Genomic DNA, 22,756 nt, shown 5'->3' with positions numbered 1-22,756 from the left:
AACGGGGAATTTAAGAGTCATTAAGAGTCACGAGTCATTCCTTTGTGAAGCCCAACAGTGAAAAGGTAGATGCAGGTGGACAGTTGGGGTTTCCTTTCTTTCTTTTTTTTTTTTTTAAATCCACCTGTTGAGACTGAGGCCAGCGTCTTTGCAGGTGTCATGCCACCTGCAAGAGGCCTTCAGCTAAATCTCCAACTTGCATCACAAATGCTCTAAGTCTTTCCTAATAGCTGTTAAAAGGGGATTATTAATATGTTTTGTGTGTGTCGCAGCTGTTTCGTAAGAAAAATTGCTGCTAGTGTTACTCAAGGGTCTTCAAAAGAAAATTAAATACTCTACTACTGTCATGAAAGATGAGGCTTCAAAAGAGAAGGGTCTCCTTGAGGATGTGATTTGGACGCAACAGGGGCTTCACATAAAATCACAAAGTAAAGTCATTTATTATTTCCCTTATAATGTAAGTGGATTGATCAAGACCTCTAAATTAACTGCCATTGTGAGGCTATTGTGACTTTAATTAGGGCCCAAGTACCGATAGTGCAAAAGCCCTATTATTCTTCTATAATGCCGCTTCGGAGCTGGAAAAGACCTCATGAGGACGTGGGTTCGAGCCCCGCTCAAGGTAATCCACACAGTTCACAGAGAGCCTCTACGGGTAAGCCACACAGTTTTGGGTTAGTAAATGTCGTCATACCAAAACAAAAACCCTAATACAAAATAAAAAACCTAATACAAAATCAATAACAAAAAATAAAGTATAGCCAGGGTGATGCGGCTAACTTTGATGTTTCGCTGTGACACAGGAAGTTGAGTTTTAAGGTCAAACGATGCTCCAAACCTCACGAAACTTTGCAGATGCGTCAGGCACCAACTTTCATGAGTTTTTGAAGATGTTAAAGCCGCCGAAAAAAGGGATTTTTTTTTTTTTTTAAAGAAGAATAAGGAACGAGATCGAGAAAAATATTAAAACTGCAAAGCGGGAATATGCGGACCCTCGCGTGCTGCACGTCGGGGAGCCGGCGGCTCCGGCCCGCTGGATCCCCGATGTGCACCGTGCGAGGGCCCGTATATCACTGCTTGCGGTTTTAACTCTGTATCTTTCTCTGCACTCCGCAATTCACTGCTGTCCACTGTTAAAAACACGAAAGAGACAAATATTTATTGCAATGTAACCATTTATTTCACTCCACTACAAAATTATATAATTATTTGAGCTATGATACAGTCTCCACATATACATAATATACAGTTTAAAGAGAAACCAAGGATATGATACAAATAGTGTACAGTGTAAATAATTCTTTTATAGAACTATGAGCATGCAGGTTCCCACTTTTAACAAGTGTTGCTCATATAATTTTTTAATTAGATTTTTCAATTAGTTACCCGTTGTTTTAAAAATCTATATTTGATGGACTATATATAATACTATTAGAGCAAATTAGAGCACATTTTGACAGCTGAATTGTTAGAGTGAATAGCGTCAATGCACTGCAATGTATTGTGTCCCTTTTAAAAAAATTAGTGTTAATGTAAGTTTCAAGCTGTAATTTTTTTCACCGTTGTCAAAAACAAACAGGGTTTGTAGCATCCAAGTTACAAATTGTTTTGTCCTTAGAATATACTCGGCCATGACATTAGTAGCATCACAGAATTAATTCATATTCTTAGCCTACACTCTTGGATACTAATTGATCTGCCAGGACAGTGAAAGTGGAAACCTCAGAAAGAGCAGAAAATAAACCACCTAATAAATATTTAGGTGGTTTATACAGAAAAGAGAGCCTTTAAAGAACGATCAGCACAATCACATCTGAAATAATGGAACTAGTTTTGATACAACTGTAATCACTGGTCATAAAGAAGAAATAAAGTAAAATAAATACATTCATCAATTCAACCAGAATTTCACAGCAAATGTTTTTTTTAATATAATTTTCTGTAAACACTGTTGATGTATATCGTCAGGGAGGCAAATGTGCAGTAGAACTAACCGAGGTAGCAACTGCATGTGTGCAAGTATTAACGACATTCAAATTACACTGTTACTAAATGTGGTAACTGCTTTTTTTTATTCAGGGTGAGTTAGGCCACTATACAAGGAAGCATTTGTTTGTACTCCATTCACACATGGACAACAGTGGGATATTTCTATTACTGGAAATTTGAGGACAACTGAGACAGTTGTTATTCAGTCTCACACCTCCGCGATCCAACGTCCTACTACAGTTATCAGTCGAGTATTGCTTCGTATTTTCATATTAGCTACATGTGTAAAGCACATTTCTTCAAGTTGCAAAAGGAGCTAGTAAAATATTTGTTTGTATTATATAGAAAGTCCACAGAAATTTCCATTTAACCAAACATGGTCTCCATCCTGAAAAAGGAACAGTTTGGCAAATCCTGTCGTACAAATGGACAAGACGGGCCTCCACAATGGTGGCTATCCTGCATGCTCACTGCAAGGAGAATGGATGTTTTTTTTCTCCCTGAAAGTATGAAAGATTGGTGTGTCTGTTATTTTTGTTATAAGATACTTTAAGAGAAAGAAGAAAGAATTTTAACACTGCTTCGTCGCCAAAAAATGTTTTTTTTTCTTCTAAAAAACCCTTCAAAAGGTACCTCCCCTTATAAAAGTGCAGCAGTGCTTCAAAAGTGGAAGAGTGATTGAAGTAACATAGATAAACTGGGAGTACTAGATTTTACACAGTGGGATAAGGTTGTTGTAAGCAAAGAAAGCAAAAGTTTTTGAAAACATTAAAATCCTCTTTTTTTGGGGAAGGTAGCTTGAGGGAAAAAGCTTAAAAGCAAAGGTTTGGAAGAATAAGAAAATATTAGGATGACATATAAACGATACCGGGACAATGATAAACCAAGATACCACAATCCTATTAAATATATTTCAGTCATCTAAACCACCAGGACCCTCCATAAAAATAATAGATTTCTCCAGCCAAGACTTTTACTCCTTTTTCCAGTTAGCCGAGTGTGCCATCAATAAGTTTAATATATATTTGAAAAGGTAGTCCAACAGCTCGACAGCAGATTCAATGATCACCATGGAGAACAGCAAAATATCCGGAAAAGAAAGCTGCTTCCTACTCCAATCAAACTGTACGTCAAAGTTCCAAATCCAAGAAAAATGCTGGGCGTGCCACACCCTAAACAAAAATGCATTTTCCCTTCATGATGAAAAGAACAAGGAAATAGACTTTTAATTTGGTCTAATGGATGCTGAATGTGCAGCTAACCAAGCATTAAATACAACCATCTACTCGTTGTGCACGGGCTCATTTAACAAAGGCACCATCACAGAACAAGGGCCAAAGACCGGGTTAGGTTCTCCTGCAGGGTAGGAAGATGAATTGTATTCGTTCATCTGTCGGTCTTATCAGCTCACACATCCACGTTTCCATCCCGTTATCCCAATATTTGTGAATAATGTCCGACCTCGAAAACAATTTGTGGCCTTTTTTTTTTTTTTATTATTAGCGTGTACCCAACAGATATTTCCTGCCCTTGTTGTGGAGGAACATATTTAAGTTAATTCCCTGTTCTGGCAGGAAAACCTAAAAGTTCAGTTTTGGTCCCATCCCACATCATCTCCAAGAAAAATGACCTTACCATTATTATGAACACAAAACTGCTCTTGCCTCAATATTCAGTGCATTTTTTTTTTTAGAAGATTTTCTTTGTTAACCTTTTTTCCTCATTCAGGTTCTGGAAGAGAAGTTGATGCCAGTCACCATCTTCTGGATCTTCTCTTCGTTCTTCAGTATGTTGGACCTTACAGCACAAATCTTGTCCTGCTGGTCCTTGATCAGCTGCTCCAGTTCAGCTAGTTCTGCTTTAAGAGGCTCGACTGCGCGGTCTGTCGCTCTGCAGGCGTACACAAGCACACACAAACAAAGAACGAAATGTTTTCATGAAATCATCCGAGTTCAAGTTGAGAAAGTGACCACAACGACCAGCAAATACAACAACAGAACACTTAAGACCTCGTATTTAAACAGATACGTCATCATCAGTGTATTCACATTAACATATCGCCTGTGCTCCAATGAATTTAAGAGACTCGGAGAGAAAAACAAACGGTAGAAGATTAAAAGATATTGTTTAGAATTCAGATGTGAGGTGTTGATTATTTGAGTGTTTTCGTTGGAATATTGTTTTTCCGTTATGTTTGTTCATTTTGATTAAATAAAGCGCATTATTAGTTACACCCTCACGTATGCTTCCTTATTTGCTACCGTCTCAAGAGCCGGGCTATAACAAATTGGGGGGCACGTCCGGGATTTGAACCCGGCACCTCTCGCACCCAAAGCGAGAATCGCACTCCTAGTAAATGTTGTAGAAAGGAAGCGCCCTCGCACGAGAAGGCGAGTCTGTATGTGAACTGGTGATGGACATAAACTGAACTATATTCGACAACGCGTAACTGCAGGCTTGTCGAGCATGTACCGGTCCTACCTCTGCTCCTGCATCAAGGCCTGTGCGTGCTCCTTATTCTCCCGCCGCCAGGTGTGCAGCTCCGCCTGCATGGCATCCACGTCCTCCTGGATGTAGTCCATGATCTTGCCCAAAGGTAGGGAACTGCGGCACACCATCTGAATGGACGAGCGAAGCCGATCAATCTCCCTCGTCACCATGTCCCGCTCTTTCCTCTGCGCCGCCTCGGACACCAGGTTCTGAAAGGGGAAGTGGTGCGATGGGTGAGGTTTGGGTGATCAAAATATTACGTAGCATGCAAATATCAAATTCTAGGGCGCGCGCATGTTGGTATTTGAGGAATGATTAAAGGGAACGCCTTGTTTAGTTACATGAACAGGTTGCTCTTAACAGGCGAAGAAAGAAAAAGGTTTGATGTGATTTGCGTGATTTATCACTCAGGGCTGTATCAAACAGATGTAGGAACACACACAGAAATCACTTGTGTGTCCCCGGACCAAAAACATAATAAACTCTCTTGAGGAATTCCACCTTCGCCAGCAAAGTCTCAAATGCTCAGAACCAGAGCAAGGCTGCATTTAGTGGTTTAGGATTTCAAGGCTAAAAATGTTAGGCAGGAATTCTACCAACCTAGCTGTATATATAAAGATCAAACGTGCTGCTGAATTGTGTTGGCTAAAGTAGGGGACTGGCTGACTGGCTGGTGAAGGCTTCCAGTGTATGGTGTGTGGATGAAGGAGGGGAGGGGGGGGGGGGGTGTTGGCTTTCTCCCAATTACACTCAGTCCCCTTGACGGTGAAAACGAGGGAAGGGTATCAGGGAAGGACCTCCCTTCGCAGGGAGCAAACCCAAGGATGTTTGCTCAGCTGGGCTTCGCGAGGCCTGTGTGTGTGTGTGTGTGTGTGTGTGTGTGTGTGTGTGTGTGTGCGTGCACTCGGCATTGCAACCCTAAAGCGCCACACACACACACACACACACACACACACACACACACACACATCTACAAACAGCAACCTGAGGATCAGTGGAAGCATACAGTGATCACACATAACCCCCACACGCAATCTTGGTCTTTAAGTCTTGTTTATTTTAGTAACAGGCTGTGGCAGCGGGGTTATTTAACTACAGTATTGAGTAACAACTACTACACTTATGCCTCCTTTCAAGTTCAACTCTTGGCCCAAATCACTCCGTTTGGCTCCACAGATGGGAGCACCTGCCTTCGTGAGGCGGCCGAATTCATACTTGGAAGAGAATGTAAACTAAATGACAGCTTCCTCTTCAAAACACACAATCTGTCACAGAGCCCCCCCCCCTCCAATGGCAGGCAACATATGGCTGGCGCGGCTGGAGCATATAGCGTAGCCTTATCGAGCCGTCTCTGAAAACAAACCAAGCAGCTCGCTGATTACAGTTTTGAGGGGCAGCTCGGCCAGACAAGACCCCACCGCAGAAATGACATGCGACATTATTGTTTGCCACCATTTCTTCTTTCAGGAAGCGAGTACAAAATTTGCGACGAACTCACTCTGCTGAGGAGTGTGAGGGTTGAAATGCCTCGGCCCAGCGGTCCCCCAGCAAGGTGGGTGGCTTTCCGCTGGGCGCCGTGAACCCTGCAGCTAGACAAACACTACGGCTCATTCGGCCTGCCTGGCTGCGGTTTGGTCTGCACGGCCCAGACGGAGCAGGACCCGTGGCTTCGTTCTATTTGACGTCCTCTCGCCACCCTCCCCCCCCCCTTCTTTTTCTCTGTTGGAAAAAAAAAAAAAAAAAATGTGCCGTGAAAACATGACCCCTTGTTCGTGTGCACTCTGTCTGGGTAGATATAAATCACAGCTTTATGGGGGTCCGTGTCGGGCTCTACGAGACCCGTGTGCTCCTAGTTTTCCTTTTTCTCACCCAGATCACAGAACAATATTTAGACGTGGTGACCACAGAGGAGTAGGAGGTGAGAGGAGGGGGGGTGGGGGGGTGGGGGCAGGTTTTCCCATTATCTTAAGACGGTGATGAAAGCCCCAGGGCAACAGGGAAGACACAGCCTTTGTGGACTAAGAAGAAGAGGAAAAGTTTGAAATTTGAGCTATATACCTACAGTATTTATATCATATAAAAAAAAGTGCATACATAACATTTTATCTGCATTTTATTATTAGCAAAATACTTGTTGAGTTGAATTTTCTACTTCATCTAAAACTCAGTGCAGACAAATAACACTGCAAAGTGCAGTGCAATGTGAATTCAGCCAGATGTCACACGCCTAATCAGCTTAATTAGGATATGCGTGCAAAAGTTTGATTTATGGAGCCCTTATGGGGATTTGTGGGACTAAAAGGAAAACATTCTTCAAAGTATCCTCTGACAAGAAAAATGGCTCACAAACACAGGAGCTGTCAGTGTCATGGAAAGCTTTAGGGTATCATTAACTGGGAAAACAAAAATTTCAACACTAGCTGTCCGGTCGATGGCGAGAGATCAGCTTCTCTTACGAAGAGACTGTTGAGCGTCATTCATTATTGGTAAATTATGAGATCAAATCTGGTCAAAACAAGCATATTATAAATGCTGCTACACCCACAATCAATATGAGTCAATTTGAGCACAAACTAAGGTGGTTACAGCAGGTGGTTACCAGCCTCACAATAGTAAATTATTATTTTGACCCTGAAATCTGTCACTTAATATTACACCAACATTTCCCACCGTGTGACAGAGCTCGCTAAAAATGTCATTTGACCATTAATCTTTATGAACTCAAGGGGGGGAAAAAAACTCAGATCACACCAATTAAAAAAAAATAAAGTCTTGTTAAAGTGGGTTATAGATCACTGAAGACCACATTTAACAACTTCAGAGCATCTGGGAACAATTTGACTGGCTGCTGGTGTCCATGTGGAGACACTGATGCGCTCCCTTAAGGATTTTACAGTGGGTTCCTGTGGAGGATCTGAGCGGTGAGCCACGGAGTAAAGCATAAGATGAGAATTGGCTGTGGACGTTGTATATGGGCTTCCTTGCCATTTTTCATCAGATGCTATTGAAAAGTTTGGCTAGATCATAAAAATAGCTTGGAGTCAGTGAGGTGAGGAGAACAGCAATGAGGTTACAGGATGTTGTTGCAAGGTCACTGTCGTCCCTTGGGACACTATTGAGATCGCTACCCTGGGGTATGGGGTGAACCGAGAGGAAACCTCCTAGGGACCACTGGCTACACTGCAGCAAAAGAAAATGGAGAATGCATTTAAAAAAAAAAAAAAAAGAAGCGCTTAATCTTTCAATTTCTCTGATGGAAAAAAGAGCCGCTTTGAAGGATTTGAAGGAACAACTTGGTGTCAAAATATGTCATCAAGGTTGAGGTCAGGCCTGATAACAGATTAGTGCTGCTCATAAACCTGACCAAAAAAAAAATCTCTAACAAGCCAATGTGACCTCGACAAAAGTAATATGACTAATGGAATGCCACGGGGTCATTTCCTTATGTTTCCACAAAAAAAAAACGCTGGATGTTTATGAAGACAGAGGTCTGCAGAGGAGTATTTATTTTCCTGACAATTCTACAGAGAGTATTCTGGCCCTTCTCCTCCGTGACTCTCACTCAACAGCCATCCATTTGTATGCCACAGGGTTTATTTATACATTACAAACCTTCATCAAGGCTAATTGGATGGGGCAAAGAAATGGGAGGAAAAGAGTACACAAAAAAATCTTATGAAAACGCAGCTGTTGCAAGGGGCAGATTCTGTCTAAATAGAAAGAGAAGTATCTTGGAATAATATACAAGGCGGCCGAGGGGTCATGAGGAAGGTCGTCCCCATAAATATACAGCAAATACTGGTCGCACACACTGTGGTGGGACAAGGCAAAATATATTCTTTTGATTGCTTAAGTGTTTCTCAAATTTACATCAGTAACGGAAGAGCTCAATTAAATTACAATGGACATAAAAAAAAAAGAAAAAAAAAAAAGAAAATACTTAATTTCCATAAAATAAATAAAATGGTCCAAAGGTCGACATGTTTGCACTGAACACGATGTTAAAGTAGTTTTTGACTTATTCAGACACTATGTTTCAATAAATATCAATATTTCTTTAAGAAATGAAATAAAGCAGCTGTAATTTCAAACCGGTCCAACCACATAGAATGAGGAAGCTCAATATTTACATTTTTGTCTCTGCGTGTTTTACCGTGATTACCAAAAAAAAAAAAAATTAAAATAAAGGACTCCATTAAGCTGACCCCCCCCCCCCCCCTTTCATGTCAGGAAGGAAGTCATTATAGCTCTTTATACAGCTGACGAGGTAAGGCCAATAATGACGGAGGGGTGGACTGGGCAGTTCACAGTTCCTATGTGCAGACATACCTGCACTAAGCTGCCCTGCAGACCGTACAGGATGCTCTGAAAACTGAGGAGGCTGCATTAAGAAAATTAGGGTAACCTCTACAAGGCTATGCTCATGTTACAAAAAGAACGCTGCTATTTTGGATGTTTTTTTTTTTTTTTTTTTTTTACCTGCGTGTGTCCGTTACTACATTTCAACACACTCTCGCACGAAAAGTTTGTTAAATGCCGGGCCTTGAAATTCCTGCTAAGCTATTTCAGCCTACTGCTGGTTAAGCTTCGACAACTTCGGGTGTAATTAATGAGGGATGATTTCTGAGGCCGCAGTTAGGAAGAGATAGATCGGGGGGGCCTTTCGGCATGAGTGACAGTCCAAAACAGTGCATCCATCAGAGTCAGGGTGGTCAGCTGAGGAAGGGATGCAGGGAGAGTACGCTTCAGTGAAGGGGACCACCCAAAGCCGACAGCATACGCCACCTCACACCGCGGAGTACAGACCAAACTGTAAACTTCACACCGTCTCACACTCCAAATATTGATGAAAGAACGCTCTCACTGGCTGATAAATAAGCTGACAGAAGGGAATCCATGAGCAGCGGCAGTAAGATGTCACCTTGTGTAATAAAAAGTCCACATTAAAGGGGAGATGAGAAGGAAGAAGAAACCTTACTGGTACCTTTGACCTCCTTATACATATTGTTTTTAAATGGAGGATATTCAGAGACAATGACTGAAAAACCAACTGTGTATTGTCTGCTTTCTGCCACGTTAACACAGGGGGAGAAGTTTCAATCGAATTTAAGGTCAGAAAACGTTTTTCCAAGATGGCAGATACCTTCCAACTGTGCACAAACAAAGACGTCTGTATGCAAAAAAAAAAATTAAGCATACCTAAGATATTAAGCAACCCAAGAAAACAAGCTCATTTTGGTCCAGACATCTTGATGTGCGTGTTAAGTGTGTGTGGTCTGTTGAGGGTCATACTTGCTTGTCTGGTTATTAGCCCCTTCAGCTTCACTGGAGGGGAACATTTTTGTGGTTTTCAAGGCAGTGCAATTACACCTCCGCACTACATTTGTTTATATCTTTCTTTTGATAATAACCAGTGTTGCGGCGTTTTTTTTTTCCGGTGTGGTTAAAACGTGTTCCCTGAGAGTAAACGTTCCAGAAAGACTCGCTGATAGCACCGATGGAGATGTTTAACCTGGGTTTCAAGTCACTGGTACTGATGATTTGGTAAGAACTGGGCTGATACTGCCCTCTAGTGGAGATAAAAAGAACTGCTACGTCAAGTCCATACCTGCTCTTTAGGTTTGTGGGAGGATGGCGACAATTCATAGTCTTTCTTGGTCTCGAGGATCTTTTTCACGAGGCCACCTACAGTGAGAAAAAACAGTTAGAACAAAAGAGAAAGATCTATTTCCACAAACAAGGATGTGATTCAGCAATTCAGTGAGAAGCAGAATCAGGAAAAATGATGGCAGTACAGGCCTATTGAAATAAACAAGAAATAAAAAATAAAGACAATATAGAAATGTGACTGTGTACCATGTTTCTCTTCACTGTTTAGTTCTTGTGCCGGTTCCTGTAAAGAGAAAAACGTAGGTAACTACCTCAGACTTACAGTTTTCAATGAACAACTCACTGTTTAGGCCACTTACAGCCTCTATTTCAGGAGTAGCTAAGAGCGGAGGGCTCGCCTCCTCCACGAGAAATTGCTCATCTTCATTCTCCTCATCCTCAGACTTCTTCCCGTCCATGATGACAGGTGCTGAGGGTTTGGCACTGAACAGCCTGAAAGACAGACAAAGTGCTCAACTCATTTCTAACTGAAATTTTAATTTAAAGGCATATGTATGGGCGAGAAATGTAAGCCATCTTTTTAACAATTGTATCCCAAATACTATCTTCATCTGCGTGTTTTCTCTATTTGGTTTGATCAACAGTTATTAATCTCTACCACGAGTGGGATCTACACAAGTCTAAGAATGAATATATAAAGAAGAGTAGTGTTATGTCTTTGACAAGTGTTGTTGGTGAATATGAACGATGACGTCACCTCTCAGCCAGGGTCACATCAGTGTGGCTGTCTTGTTTCTTGATTCGAGGAGGTGCTGGGCGGGCACTGCTTGGCCGTGCTATCCGTCTGTTGCTGCAGAATGACGGAACATAAATAATAAGAAAAAAAATATCTCGATCTAAAAGCTGATTTTAGATCTAAATTTATTTTCTATTTTTCAAAAAACAAAAAAACCCCGTCTCAGAGTATTTTATTTTCTCTTCTTTTTTATAGAACAAAATTCTGTCAACAGCTCCCTGAGATTTACCAAATGTCCACTTTTGGGCGGCCACACCGAGTGGTTCAGATTTTGCGAGGATAATTTTTACATTGGACAACATTCAGAATATTAATAACAGCTGCCGTAACCGATTAGTCAGTTGAATCCAAAATTTACTGGAACACATCTTGGATCGGGTCCCGGGCAGAGTTTCAGAAGCAAAACTAACCATATTTTCATATAAATTAATTTAACGCAATATAACAATGTAATAATGCTGCAGCTACTTTTAAAATTAAATCAACTTCTCTCTGATACATCCTCAACCAAAACTAAACATTGTGATCTCCATTAATAACTTATTTGTTATGTGGCTTTAGTACAATATTGAATTTTATATTATTCTGATTATTATTATTATTATTATTATCATTTAACAGATACATGTGAAAACAGCTCGAGTAGAGGAAAAAGTAAATTTTTGAGACGATTAACTTGAGCAGCAACATGTGAGCAATGAGTGTTTGGAAAGTGAGTTCTGGTTAGGTGTTAACTGTTCAGACCTGGAGGCCATGTCTGATGGCACCGAGGATCCTCCAGCGTTTCCATTTTCCTGCAGGTCATGTCTCTGGGCTAACTGAGCATCTCCATCTATAAAAACAAACAAACAATGACTCATGTTAGCTTTGTATAATAGAGCAAGTATCACACCTGAACTTAGCATGGCGGATTGAGACGTCGTAAAACGCCGCTAGAACAAGGCACCAATGTTCGTCACTTTTTCTGAAACACTACCACTCTGGACAAGGGAAATTCAGTCATGTAACTTCAGCTTTTACCTCCTTGCATTCACCTTCATCCCACATTAAAGATGAGCTTCACTGAGTGCTCCATCCTAAAACTCACTAAAATCTTTTGGAGTAATTTAACATCCCCTGAAAAACTTTGCAGACTCCAGCGGTTCAACTTAACACCTGGATGCAGCGATATACAGGCACACTTGAAGATCCCATGACATCACCGTTGGGTGTGCAATGAAGCAAATATCTGACCACACCCAACTTCACCCATCAGTGAGGTGAAACAGGTTTCAAACTTTCAAGCAGTGAGGGCAGTAAAATGGCCTTTTAGCTTGGTGTTAAGGAAATCTTTAATATCTGTGAGGACAGGCAGCTTTATTGTCCCTAGAATGAATAAAAATCCTCGACAGACAGCATTCTCATACGGTGCCTGTCGACAAGTGGATAAACTTTGCTCCTGTATCTCAAAGATGTGTAGTGATGTGAAGACTGACGATTAGATCTATAAATAGATATTATCCTTTTGGACTTGCATCTGAATTTCTTTTCAAATTTCTACAAACCATCATAGCTTTTTCTTTCTTTCTGCACATAGTGTTTCTCCCGGTGTGCCTCCTATTCTTTTACACACCCGGGTAAGTTTGGGCTGTGGCAGGAACCGTTGCTAGTGTAGACATGGAAAGCCCGTTGAAACATTGCATCCAATAATTGGCCTTTAAAATTAAACTTGACTGACTTGCTCAGATGCTTTAAACAAAGGACATCATTCCTTTTCTTCATTGAGTCATTCAGTCACTTAATGAGTTCCTGCGCTCACTTTCTGACTACGAGTATGTGGAGCCTGAATTCAAAGGAGCACTCTGACATTTTGGGAGGACACTTCTTTTCCACATTACCACGAGTCAGATTAAAAGATCGATTCATTTTATGCCTTGTGCTTTGAGTGCAGAGTTAGTTAACATAGCTGCTCGGGTTTCCTTCTGTGACTCTGTCATTAAATATGGGTTATTTTATTCATGGGTGTGATCATTACGATCCGTCTCCATTACAGCAGCTTACCACAGCCATCCTCAAAACGCATTTTTTTGACAAATCACACCAAGTCTACTGTAATGTTGACCTCTTGTCCACAGCATGTTTCTCTTTACATGGAACTGCATGAGACAGAGAGAGAGGAGTAAAGAGAACACCTACCTCCCTCACTGTCAGATTCATCTGTTGAGAAGAAGAGAACAAAGCAATGTGAGGGTGAGTCCTTTGTAATCCACAGAGCAATGAGACCTACTAAAAAAACGAGTATGAAAAACAGACTAATCAACAGTCTGTGTGTCTTTGAAATATTTATGGGAGAATGACATCGTAGAAAACTTGTTATTAATGCCAGTTCTATGCAGCTTTATTGCTTCAGCCAACACAACAGTAATCATGATGAGTCAGTCCTACCTCCCACTGAGGGAACTAATCAATGATTTTATTAGCGGAGTGCAAATATAAAGCCGTCAACTGTCAAATCTATTTGCGTGTACTAAAAAGCACTTCTGTCAATGATTTCAGGACTTGAAAGCATTGTATTATATATTTGTATTAACCATGTGAGATGCCTTGTTGGTGTCGGTGGTTAGAATAGGGTGCTGGGGTTTTACCTTGACCTCCAAGTTTGGGTCTCCGTCTCTGCCCTTTGGCAGATGAAGGCCGAGGTATTCTAGCTGGACTGTCAAACTATAAGAGGGAAAAATACAACTGTAGTCCAGTACCAGCAAAATATTCTTGATCACACATGAAACTCTCCAAAAATTATACAACACGTTAAAAGAAAAAAAAAAAACACTGTAGAGCTTTAAAGTAGCAACATGCTTGCAGAGCACACAAGCAAGGGCCGCTTCCTTTTAGAAAAGCAGAATGACAGAATGCAAAGTGACTGTCGTGAGGAGCTGAATAAGCACTGTAAGCTTCAGTTGATAAAGATCCAGAAAGACACGACTGTCACAGCATCAAAAGGGGCGGAGGATGAGATACTAAGAAAAATCCTCAGAACAGCAACAAACCAAATCAGTACCGAGACAATTGTGAATTGTGTTGTGTAGCGAACTTCCTCCCATGGTAGAAAACAAGGTGGTTTTATGTTTAATTGAACATCGCTACACACTGCCAGACCAACATTTCATCTCTGAAATGGATATCCCAAATCGAAACAAGCAAGTTAGTGAGCTTAGTTTATTGACAGCTGACTTACGAAGCTCTAATATATATATACAAAACACCTTAACAAGTCTTAGAGCATACTGGCTGGACTTAGACTTTGCATAGCAGCAGTGATCCAGGCTAAACAAGAATTCCCATTCCTGATTATAACTGAGAAGACATCAGAAATATATATATATTTTTTAAAAAGCAGTGGACTGTCTTTGCCCTGAGGATGTGAAATGAGAAAAGTACCACTGAGCCATTTTAACTGTTACGGCAGAGTAAGCTCCTACCTGGTTTTCAACTGCTTCTGTGGGCTGTACAGGCAAAGAAAACAGCGTTAGGACAAACACTTAAACGTGACATTTATCAATTACGATGTTAATAAGAGGAAAGAAAACCTTATGCCAAATAAACACTGTAACCGAAATTAGAACTGAAGCAAGCGGCCAGCCACCTCAGACTCTTTGCTACAGTCCCGACATTCAAGCACTAAAAAGATCTGCAAAGCATTGGATTATTTTCTACTGATTATTTGTACAGGCTTGAATACCTCTTCAGGTGGTTCTGGTTCCTTGTAAGAATAAAAGGCACAAGATTAGAAAATTAATTTGAATCTCTTACAACACATAAAAGTTTAAGATCCAAACAAGTAATTAATTGACCAACTTTATGTTTTTTGAATTCACCGACATTACGTAAGTCAAAATATAGAACTCACCACTGGCACAGTTTTGGCTGTTTTAGGCTCTTCAGCGCCGAGTTTCTGCTGCGGCTCCTCTGATACTCTCGTCTGCACACAAACGTACACTAAATGTAAATAACGGCATTTGTTTCCAACATGTAAGACGTGATTGGGATCGAGCTGCATACTCTGCTGTTGCTGCTGTCTCCAGTTTTGTTTCTCTCATCTCCGTCTTTGTGTCGCTCCCTCTCTTTGTCTCTTCGTTTTTCCTTGTCTCTTTCTCGGTCTCTGTGGGAATCTCTCTCTCTCGTCTTGTCTCTGTCTTTGTCTCTCTCCTTGTCTCTTTCCCTGTCTCGGTCCCTCTCCCTGTCCTTCTCCTTGTCCCTGTCCCGGACTCTTCCTTTGTCCCGATCCTTGTCTCGCTCCCGGTCTCGACTCTTGTCCTTGTCCCGGTCTTTGGCATGTTGGTCCTGCTCGCTGCGGTGGTGCTTCTCCGAGCGCTCCCTGTCGCGGTGGTGTTCTTTGTCTCCGTCTCTGCGGCGGCTCTCCTGCTCTTTGGGCTGGTCTGGGTTCTTCTGCTCCCGGCTGCCGCTGCGCTCTGTGATCTTTTTCTTCTCCTGAAATTGTTCATATCAAAGCAATGTGTAAGGATTTAATGACATTCACGGTAACACAGTGGGAAAAATGATCATTTGAACCAGGCCATCAGATCGCAAGTCTAAATGCTACCACAGCAAAATACATTTCACATCATATGTAGGAATGAGCGTTCTTACCTCTCTGTCTGGATGACGCTCACGTCCCTCCCTATTCTCCTTGTCCTGGGACCTGGAGGTGCTGGCCTTGGTCTTCATGTCTCCCTTTTCTCCTGCAAGTACTCGCTTCACTGCATCATCACTGGACATCTATAGATCAAGCACAGGGAATTATTCAGTGGAAAACAGGAGAAAACAGTAAGTAATCTGCTGTTTTTTGAATATTAAACATGAGGTTAATGCAGTGTGCAGACAAATATATTTAAAGCTGAAGGCCTGAATTCAAATCATGTTTAAAAACATCTCTTTTAAAATGTCTTGAAGTAAAACTAACCGTTAAAAAGGACCAACTGAACTGACCTCCCTTTGCAATGAGGAAGACAGAAGGGTTCAATATAGCCCCTCAAAAATAACACTAAAGCAATAATGGTACATTTAGTGTTATGTTCTTCAAAGACAGGAAAACTATTTAAATAAAACACAAAAAACTGCCAAAAAGCTCAGCAATAAATTCTTATTGTGACATTTTATGTTTGATTTATTAGCAAGATTGTAGCACGTGTCTTAGCAGCTGGCTTTCCTGACCCAGCGTACCATTATAAACATGATCATGGTTCGAATGCGCTTTACTGTCAGAGCTAAATACACATTCAAGACGTTCACATGTTTCTATTGTTTCATACAAGTTGAAAATCCTGAAATACTATCTCTACTGCAATTGTGACCAGATGTCTGCATGACAGCAAATTTACTTTTCATAAGCTCTTAGAAAAACACATTTAAACCGCGAAGAATTCTCTACACAGTTTAAAGAGCAGCTATGCCCCAGGCTCATGTGTTTACACTCAATCTCCAGGGTACAATTAAAATATTTCAAAGTTCTCCCTGAGGCACGCAGTTTTCCCAAGAGTCTAATATTTTGATGTGAAAAAAACACATTTTTTACGTTATTTTTATGTAGTGCCACAGATGTACTTTGGTCTTTTGTATAACAGAGACAACATGAACAATACGGAAAATTAGTGGGTTTCAAACTGAGCTTTTCATTGTGTGCGTGCGTGCGTGTGTGTGTAATCTCGCAATAGATCTTTTGAATGGCATACAGTTTGACTTGTCAGTGTTCGCAAAGCACAGATGCATTAATGATGGCTGTTGCATTAAGTGTCCCAGTAAATCGTAACAGTAAACCAACATGCACAAAAAGTAGGACCTGGCCATCATTAATACACCTGCGCTTTCCCTCCAATCACAAGTCAAAATGTGTGCCATGAAAAAAGATATATCAGACGAACCTTGTTGAGGCAGCACTTTGCGATGGCCTGCAGCAGTTCATTGGTTTTCTCAGGCTCGTGGCCGGCCACGATGCGTGCCGGCTTTGCCGCCAGAGGCTCGCCACTCAGCAGCATTACGACATCTATCGCTTTCTGAAGGAAGGCTATTTTAGAGTCCTTATCCTACACGGGAAAAAAGACATGTTGTGATGAATGGGACGAGTGCACGAGAGAGATAAGACATGGGATGCGGCTGTGAAAGTAAAGGAACTCCAGGGGAAAGTTTTTCCGACCCCATTTGCAATGATTAAACCCTTGAGATATGCGTATCCTTGCAGAGTCTGCTCAACTTATTACTACCATGCTACAATTCTTCATAGCTCGCTTTGAGTAGCAGTAGACTCATCCAGCCTAGTCCAACCTGTCCCAATACACAGTTTCTGAATATAACTGGACCAACAAGCACAAATTGTGTCCAACCTTTAACTCTGATTCCTCTCTCTTCGTCTCTGTAAAATAATAATCAGGAGCGGCTTCAGAATAGGAGGAACAAACAAATACCGAGCCCTCTTTTGATTTAATTCTTGCATTCTTACTTGAATGTAAATAAAACAGACCTTGGTCCAGACTAATGGCCCAGAGCTAAACAGTGCCTCCAGACTATCAGCCTGCTGCATCTGAGAAGCCTGCCAACTGTGTAACATAAGGACATGTATCTGGTGCAACCACCTGGCCCCTCCGTAGCACCCGATAATAGGCTGGCCTTTTACAGTGTTGATCCCATTATGCAATTTCTATTCAGTAACACACTCATGCACAGGAGCTCAACAATTATTAAAATACATGATTGACATAAGACATTGTTATTAAAAACGATGTGTTACTCAGGTAACCACTAGCATGTATATTCCTGCAGCCTCCACTGTTGTGATGCTCTTATGTGATCATTATCAGTTTTAGTACTGGTTTAAAATGTCATTGCGCAGTTCATAAAGCACTGCATGGTCTTGCGTTAAAATACTAAAATACAGTCAATGATTTTGTTTAAGCACTTTTGCAATTGAGAATAATGTCTGGGAGGACTTTTAGTAAACATAATCATTAAAGGGATATATTGATGTTTTCGAGAAACATTTTAATAAAGTAAATTATGTTGAAAATAGATCTAATACATGAGCTCCAAACAGTGGTTTGAATGAAAATAAAAGTAAATTCCAGAACAAAATGTCAGGTTGTCAAACAAATTAACTACAAATCAATTCATTGTCCTATCATATAACCCATTCACAAACATTTTGAAGGTGTCTTTCTCTACTACCAAATATATGCAGAGACTTGTCAACTGGATAAGACCTACAACGGTGCACAAAGAATCTATTTCAAAGAAATAATCTCATAGATTTTCATTTAAATGTCTTTAAAGTCTCCGAATGAGGTAACACATTGAGCCACGTGAAAGCCCTTGCGTTTTCATTCCTATGAACTGAACGAGCTGAGTGTTGGTGTCAACATTGTCTGCTAAAATGAAAGCTTATTGCCACGTGACATCATTGAGACTGATACGCCTTCGATAAAACTACAAATACACCGATGATAAATTAACGGTGTTTCATCACAGCAACTTGACCTCAAAGTTGTAAAGAATTGAAATTTGAACCATAACATTTATCTAACATCAGCTAAGACTTTTCTCCTCATTAGCGTAGCGTCTTCTCATGAAGTATTCATCTGGCTCGTACGCAGCAGATTTAAGTTCTGACACCTTGACAAGCCTTCTCAGTGATGTCCTGCCAGATCCTCTCACTGAGTCTGTCTTACGGGCAGCGTGCAGGGAAACAGACACTCTCAGACTGTCCTGCGTAACGCATGGGTGAGCACATGAACAAGTAAGACTGCTTTCGTAAGACGTAAAGAAAGCACATATACAGACTCAACTGAATATGGAGGAACGCTGGTATCGAAAGTGCAGTGATATCAACTGTGCGGATCAGAAGACAAGAGGTAAGAGAAAAGATACCGAAATGAGCAGAGAATGGGGAGCTTACCTTTACGCTATCTGACTTCATTTCGTTTTCTTCGTACAGGCCTTTCATAAAACCAGTGGTCCTGATGACCTAGAGGTGGAGAGAAAAGAGGTTTCACAGTTGGAAGATACTTTTTTTTTTTACTATGAACCATTTCATGATCCTGAAACTCAAAAACACACACTGCAAGCACAGCGTCGCCTTTAAAGTAGCTCCTGTGCATCAGGCGCTCTTCTTCTGACGTCTTTTAATATCACAACAAGTAGCAGTGCTGCTGTTCTACCGCAGGCTAATAGTGACGCGAAGATTACTTTGCTCAACGTCAGTTTGTATTTGCAATTCGTTCTGCGGTTAAAGAAAAGTTACAGACGTCTTTCTTGGCTTTAACAACGCGATTCCTGGAGTCAGACTCCGACACATTGCTAATCAGAGGAAAGGAGTCACGCATGCCGACACACTTCCCTTTATCAAATATACATGAAGCTCAAGTGAAATAAAATACGAGCCAATAGGCGGAGAGTGAGAATGAGATCTCACCTCTGTTTAGAAAAGTGAAACAGATTTTACGCTGCTTGACATCTCAAGTCAAAGGTGCAGTTGAGAAAAAGCCGTTTCATAGTGTTGATCACGTTAGATTTTGCAATAAACTATTATTTCAAATATTTTTTTTTTAAATGACTAAATTGAACAGAGCGGGCCATGGGGCTGATGATGTGTTCCCTGTTTAATTTAACATTGCACTCATTATTTTGTTACCACCGTTCCTTCTTAATTACTTACACTACCAGTGTTTGTTGTGATAAATTGGTGCTCGTATTCTTGTCGTGTTCAGTCTGGTTTTAAATTGATAATATTCATAAACGAGATGACAGTTTGTAACACAGCAGGAGTCACCCTTTAGTCCCCGAAGCTGACGAGATCACAACAACAATAATGACGTCTTCAAGTAAAATGCTGACACGAATTTTATTAGAGACAAATAATCACATCTGGCCATATTCTGTATCGTCATGCTTCCCTTCAGCAGTTAAAACCTGTGTATCACCGTGCATTATGCTTTATCTCTCCTATTCCTAATTATTCTCTGTATCACACGATTCCACGGGCTTTCCCGAAGTTGGGAGGAAATAGCCATCTTATGTTATAAAGCTCTCCTGCTGAAGACTGAACCACCTTACATCACCTTACACAATCCAGCAGCTACTTAAGCGTAGAATCCCTTTTGTACTCGTTAACGTTGGCAAAACAGGTTTCAGGTACGAAGCACCTGTTAAACAGAATATGGAGCAAGCTGCCCTCAAACCAGACACCCGGACTCCCCCGTAGGTATTTTAAAGCTTCATCATCGCCCGTTTAAATTCCTTGTTTATTGTGTTGTTTCTATTTTTGCCGATTGTGTTCTTGTGAATGTTTCTTGATCTCAGGTCTCTCTCTCTCTCTCTCTCTCTCTTGGGAAAAAAAAAAAAAAAAAAAAAAAGAAGAAGATATCTTAATCTCAGCGAGACTGCCTGAAACGATTAGGACACTTTTAACCAAGTGAAAACACGCTGGGTGTGTTTGTACATTTTCTATTCGTGAATAACAACTTTCTTCACACCATCGGACTCCTCCGGTCTCCCAAGTGGCGTATTGCTCTTCCCGAAGTACAGGAAGGAGATGGAAACCAAACGTGTGTGACAGGTGGTAGCTGACCTGCTCTTCACCACCTCGGAGAAAGAGCTGCTGTGGGTGGCTGCCGACAAATCACACATTTTATTGGCTACCTTAAAAAAATAATAAACATGTGTACCTTGTTTTGTTTTTTTTAAGCAGTTTGAAACAAGAACAAGAACACTGTTTCTGCATTATAACCTGTATAATATATATATATATATATCGTTATATATATATATATATAACGATATATATATAACTATATATAGTTATATATATATATATAGTTATATATATCGTTATATATATATAGTTATATATATATAACTATATATAACTTGTTCACCGATAAGCTGCTCAGCGGGACGGTTTCTGAAGAACAGACCGATTTATCCAACAGGAGAGCCGACAGAGGACAGACAGGTTTGTTGATCCCTGGGGGGGGACTCGTGTCCCTGCCTAGCGACCAGAAGACTCGTGTCCCTGCCTTGGCGACCAGAAGACTCGTGTCCCTGCCTTAGCGACCAGAAGACTCGTGTCCCTGCCTTAGCGACCAGAAGACTCGTGTCCCTGCCTTAGCGACCAGAAGACTCGTGTCCCTGCCTTAGCGACCAGAAGACTCGTGTCCCTGCCCTAGCGACCAGAAGACTCGTGTCCCTGCCCTAGCGACCAGAAGACTCGTGTCCCTGCCTTAGCGACCAGAAGACTCGTGTCCCTGCCTTGGCGACCAGAAGACTCGTGTCCCTGCCCTAGCGACCAGAAGACTCGTGTCCCTGCCCTAGCGACCAGAAGACGCCGTTAGCACGGCTGGCCGGCGACATCACCTTTTAAACGGGTAACCTAACATTTCAGACGGACGCCGACCTCCGTCGGCGGCGCCCTGGTCAGTCGGAGAAGCCGCGGACCGTCTCCGTGCTGCAGCAGACATTTTAAAGCAGCGCCGTCCCGACACCGGAACTCACTCGGTTAGCTTAGCTCGTGCTAAAGTCGGTGTGCCGGCCAGCTAACCGGACGGGAGGACCGCGCGTGTTTGAGCGGCGCAGCTCCGGTTGTCGGGAGGTCAAGAGGCTCGTTGAACAAACTCCGGCGGCTCGCTTGACGTTTCTGTTAACGCGGTCGGCTCGGTCTCACCTCGCTGAAGATGTCGTGGAGGTATCGAAACGGCGGCTTGCTCAGCAGTTTCTCCGTGAGAGGCGGTTTCTTGATCACTTTGCCCAGCGTGTCCTGGGTCCTCTTCACCACCGCCGCGTTCATTACAGCAAGTCGGGAGTCACACAAAAGCACTTTACAACGCAGGAGACGAAGTTACAACGTGATCCGGAGGAGGACATGCAGCGGCTCCGTCGCCTTGGTTGCTATGTCAATATTCTGCAATCCCAGAGGGCATCACTGCTGGAGACTGCGCCTGCGCCAAGGGTTTACGGTCGCGAGGCGCTTTTTGTGTCCATAGCAACAGCTAACAATCAGAAACCAGACTGCAAATGACGGATAGGTAGGTAGAGGAGGAGGAGCAGGAGGAGGAGGAGGAGGAGCAGGAGGAGGGGCGGCATATAAACTACAACCCACAGACGTTGCTCAGGTAGTGCAGCTCATCCAGGATGGCGCACCGATGCACGCTGCGGCAAGAAGGTTCACTGTGTCTGTCAGCACGGTGTGGAGGGGTCCAGAGAGGTCCATGTCTGGGAGGAGATCCCTCAGGAGAACATCCGTGGTCTCATCAGGAGCATGTCCCGGTGTTGTAGGGAGTGATACAGACACGTGGAGGTCACACACACTACTGAGACTCATCTGGACCTGTCTGGAGGAGTTTCCACAGAAGTTGGATCAGCCTGTGATCTGATTTTTACACTTTTTTTAAAATTTTGAGTATGATTCTGAATCCAGACCTCCATGGGATAATGATGTTGATTTACATTGATCGTTCTGATGTTATTTTGTTCTCAACACGTCCCACTATGTAACGAATAAAGAGTTTCAACTGGAATATTTCGAAAGTGTTGCTGATAAACTTGTGAGGTCAGATTGCCTTTAAAAGCCCTCGAATGATAAATATTTTCTGAACTCCTTTGAGGACCAGTAACCCCAGTATTAGGTCAAGGTTAAAACAAAGTTTGAGGCTTTCCATGTCATGACATCCTCATCATAATATCAAACACACACGTGCTTTGCCACAAATAAAACAGTGGTGAGGTCAACTCCCACACTATGAGTGTGACTGTCTTTTTTTTAATTTTTTATATCATGTACTGAGACCCATATAAAAACGTGATGTTCTGTCATAGACAATCTAGTATCGGTGCATGTGTGTGACTGAGTTT

At 41.8% G+C, this 22,756-nt stretch overlaps 1 protein-coding gene across 2 annotated transcripts; it reads right to left on the bottom strand.

Moving 5' to 3' along the window:
- Nucleotides 1–1,163: 1,163 nt before the first annotated feature.
- Nucleotides 1,164–21,799, bottom strand: traf3ip1 (TNF receptor-associated factor 3 interacting protein 1). 2 transcript variants are annotated; one of them, XM_069154784.1, is made up of 17 exons: nucleotides 21,570–21,799; nucleotides 18,807–18,875; nucleotides 16,783–16,944; nucleotides 15,512–15,640; nucleotides 14,924–15,352; nucleotides 14,772–14,843; nucleotides 14,604–14,624; nucleotides 14,344–14,367; nucleotides 13,510–13,585; nucleotides 13,061–13,081; nucleotides 11,630–11,717; nucleotides 10,847–10,939; nucleotides 10,449–10,581; nucleotides 10,336–10,372; nucleotides 10,088–10,164; nucleotides 4,471–4,688; nucleotides 1,164–3,879 (listed from the first exon to the last, which is right to left on the bottom strand). In XM_069154784.1, the coding sequence occupies exons 1-17, from the start codon at nucleotides 21,690–21,692 to the stop codon at nucleotides 3,714–3,716; spliced, it is 1,938 nt and encodes a 645-aa protein (XP_069010885.1). In that variant the 5' UTR covers nucleotides 21,693–21,799; the 3' UTR covers nucleotides 1,164–3,713. The 2 variants fall into 2 exon arrangements, with proteins under 2 accessions (XP_069010885.1, XP_069010886.1); XM_069154785.1 differs by lacking the exon at nucleotides 14,604–14,624.
- Between the last annotated feature and the right edge of the window lie 957 nt (nucleotides 21,800–22,756).

The sequence above is a fragment of the Embiotoca jacksoni genome, unplaced genomic scaffold, assembly GCF_022577435.1.
Source record: "Embiotoca jacksoni isolate LCO1_2020_lvr unplaced genomic scaffold, fEmbJac1.0.p SCAF_2, whole genome shotgun sequence".
NCBI lineage: Eukaryota > Metazoa > Chordata > Actinopteri > Embiotocidae > Embiotoca > Embiotoca jacksoni.
Note: the sequence above shows the minus strand (reverse complement) of the source record. Positions and strands in the feature narration are given on the sequence as shown.

Bases quoted from the DNA above. Each gene is read 5' to 3' on its own strand.
- traf3ip1 (XM_069154784.1), bottom strand. From the start codon at position 21,692: ATGAACGCGGCGGTGGTGAAGAGGACCCAGGACACGCTGGGCAAAGTG. The intron at 18,876-21,569 runs GTGAGACCGAGC...CTCCACCTCTAG, and splicing joins TCCACGACATCTTCAGCGAG to GTCATCAGGACCACTGGTTT. The intron at 10,373-10,448 runs GTAAGTGGCCTA...TTCTCTTTACAG, and splicing joins CTACTCCTGAAATAGAGGCT to GAACCGGCACAAGAACTAAA.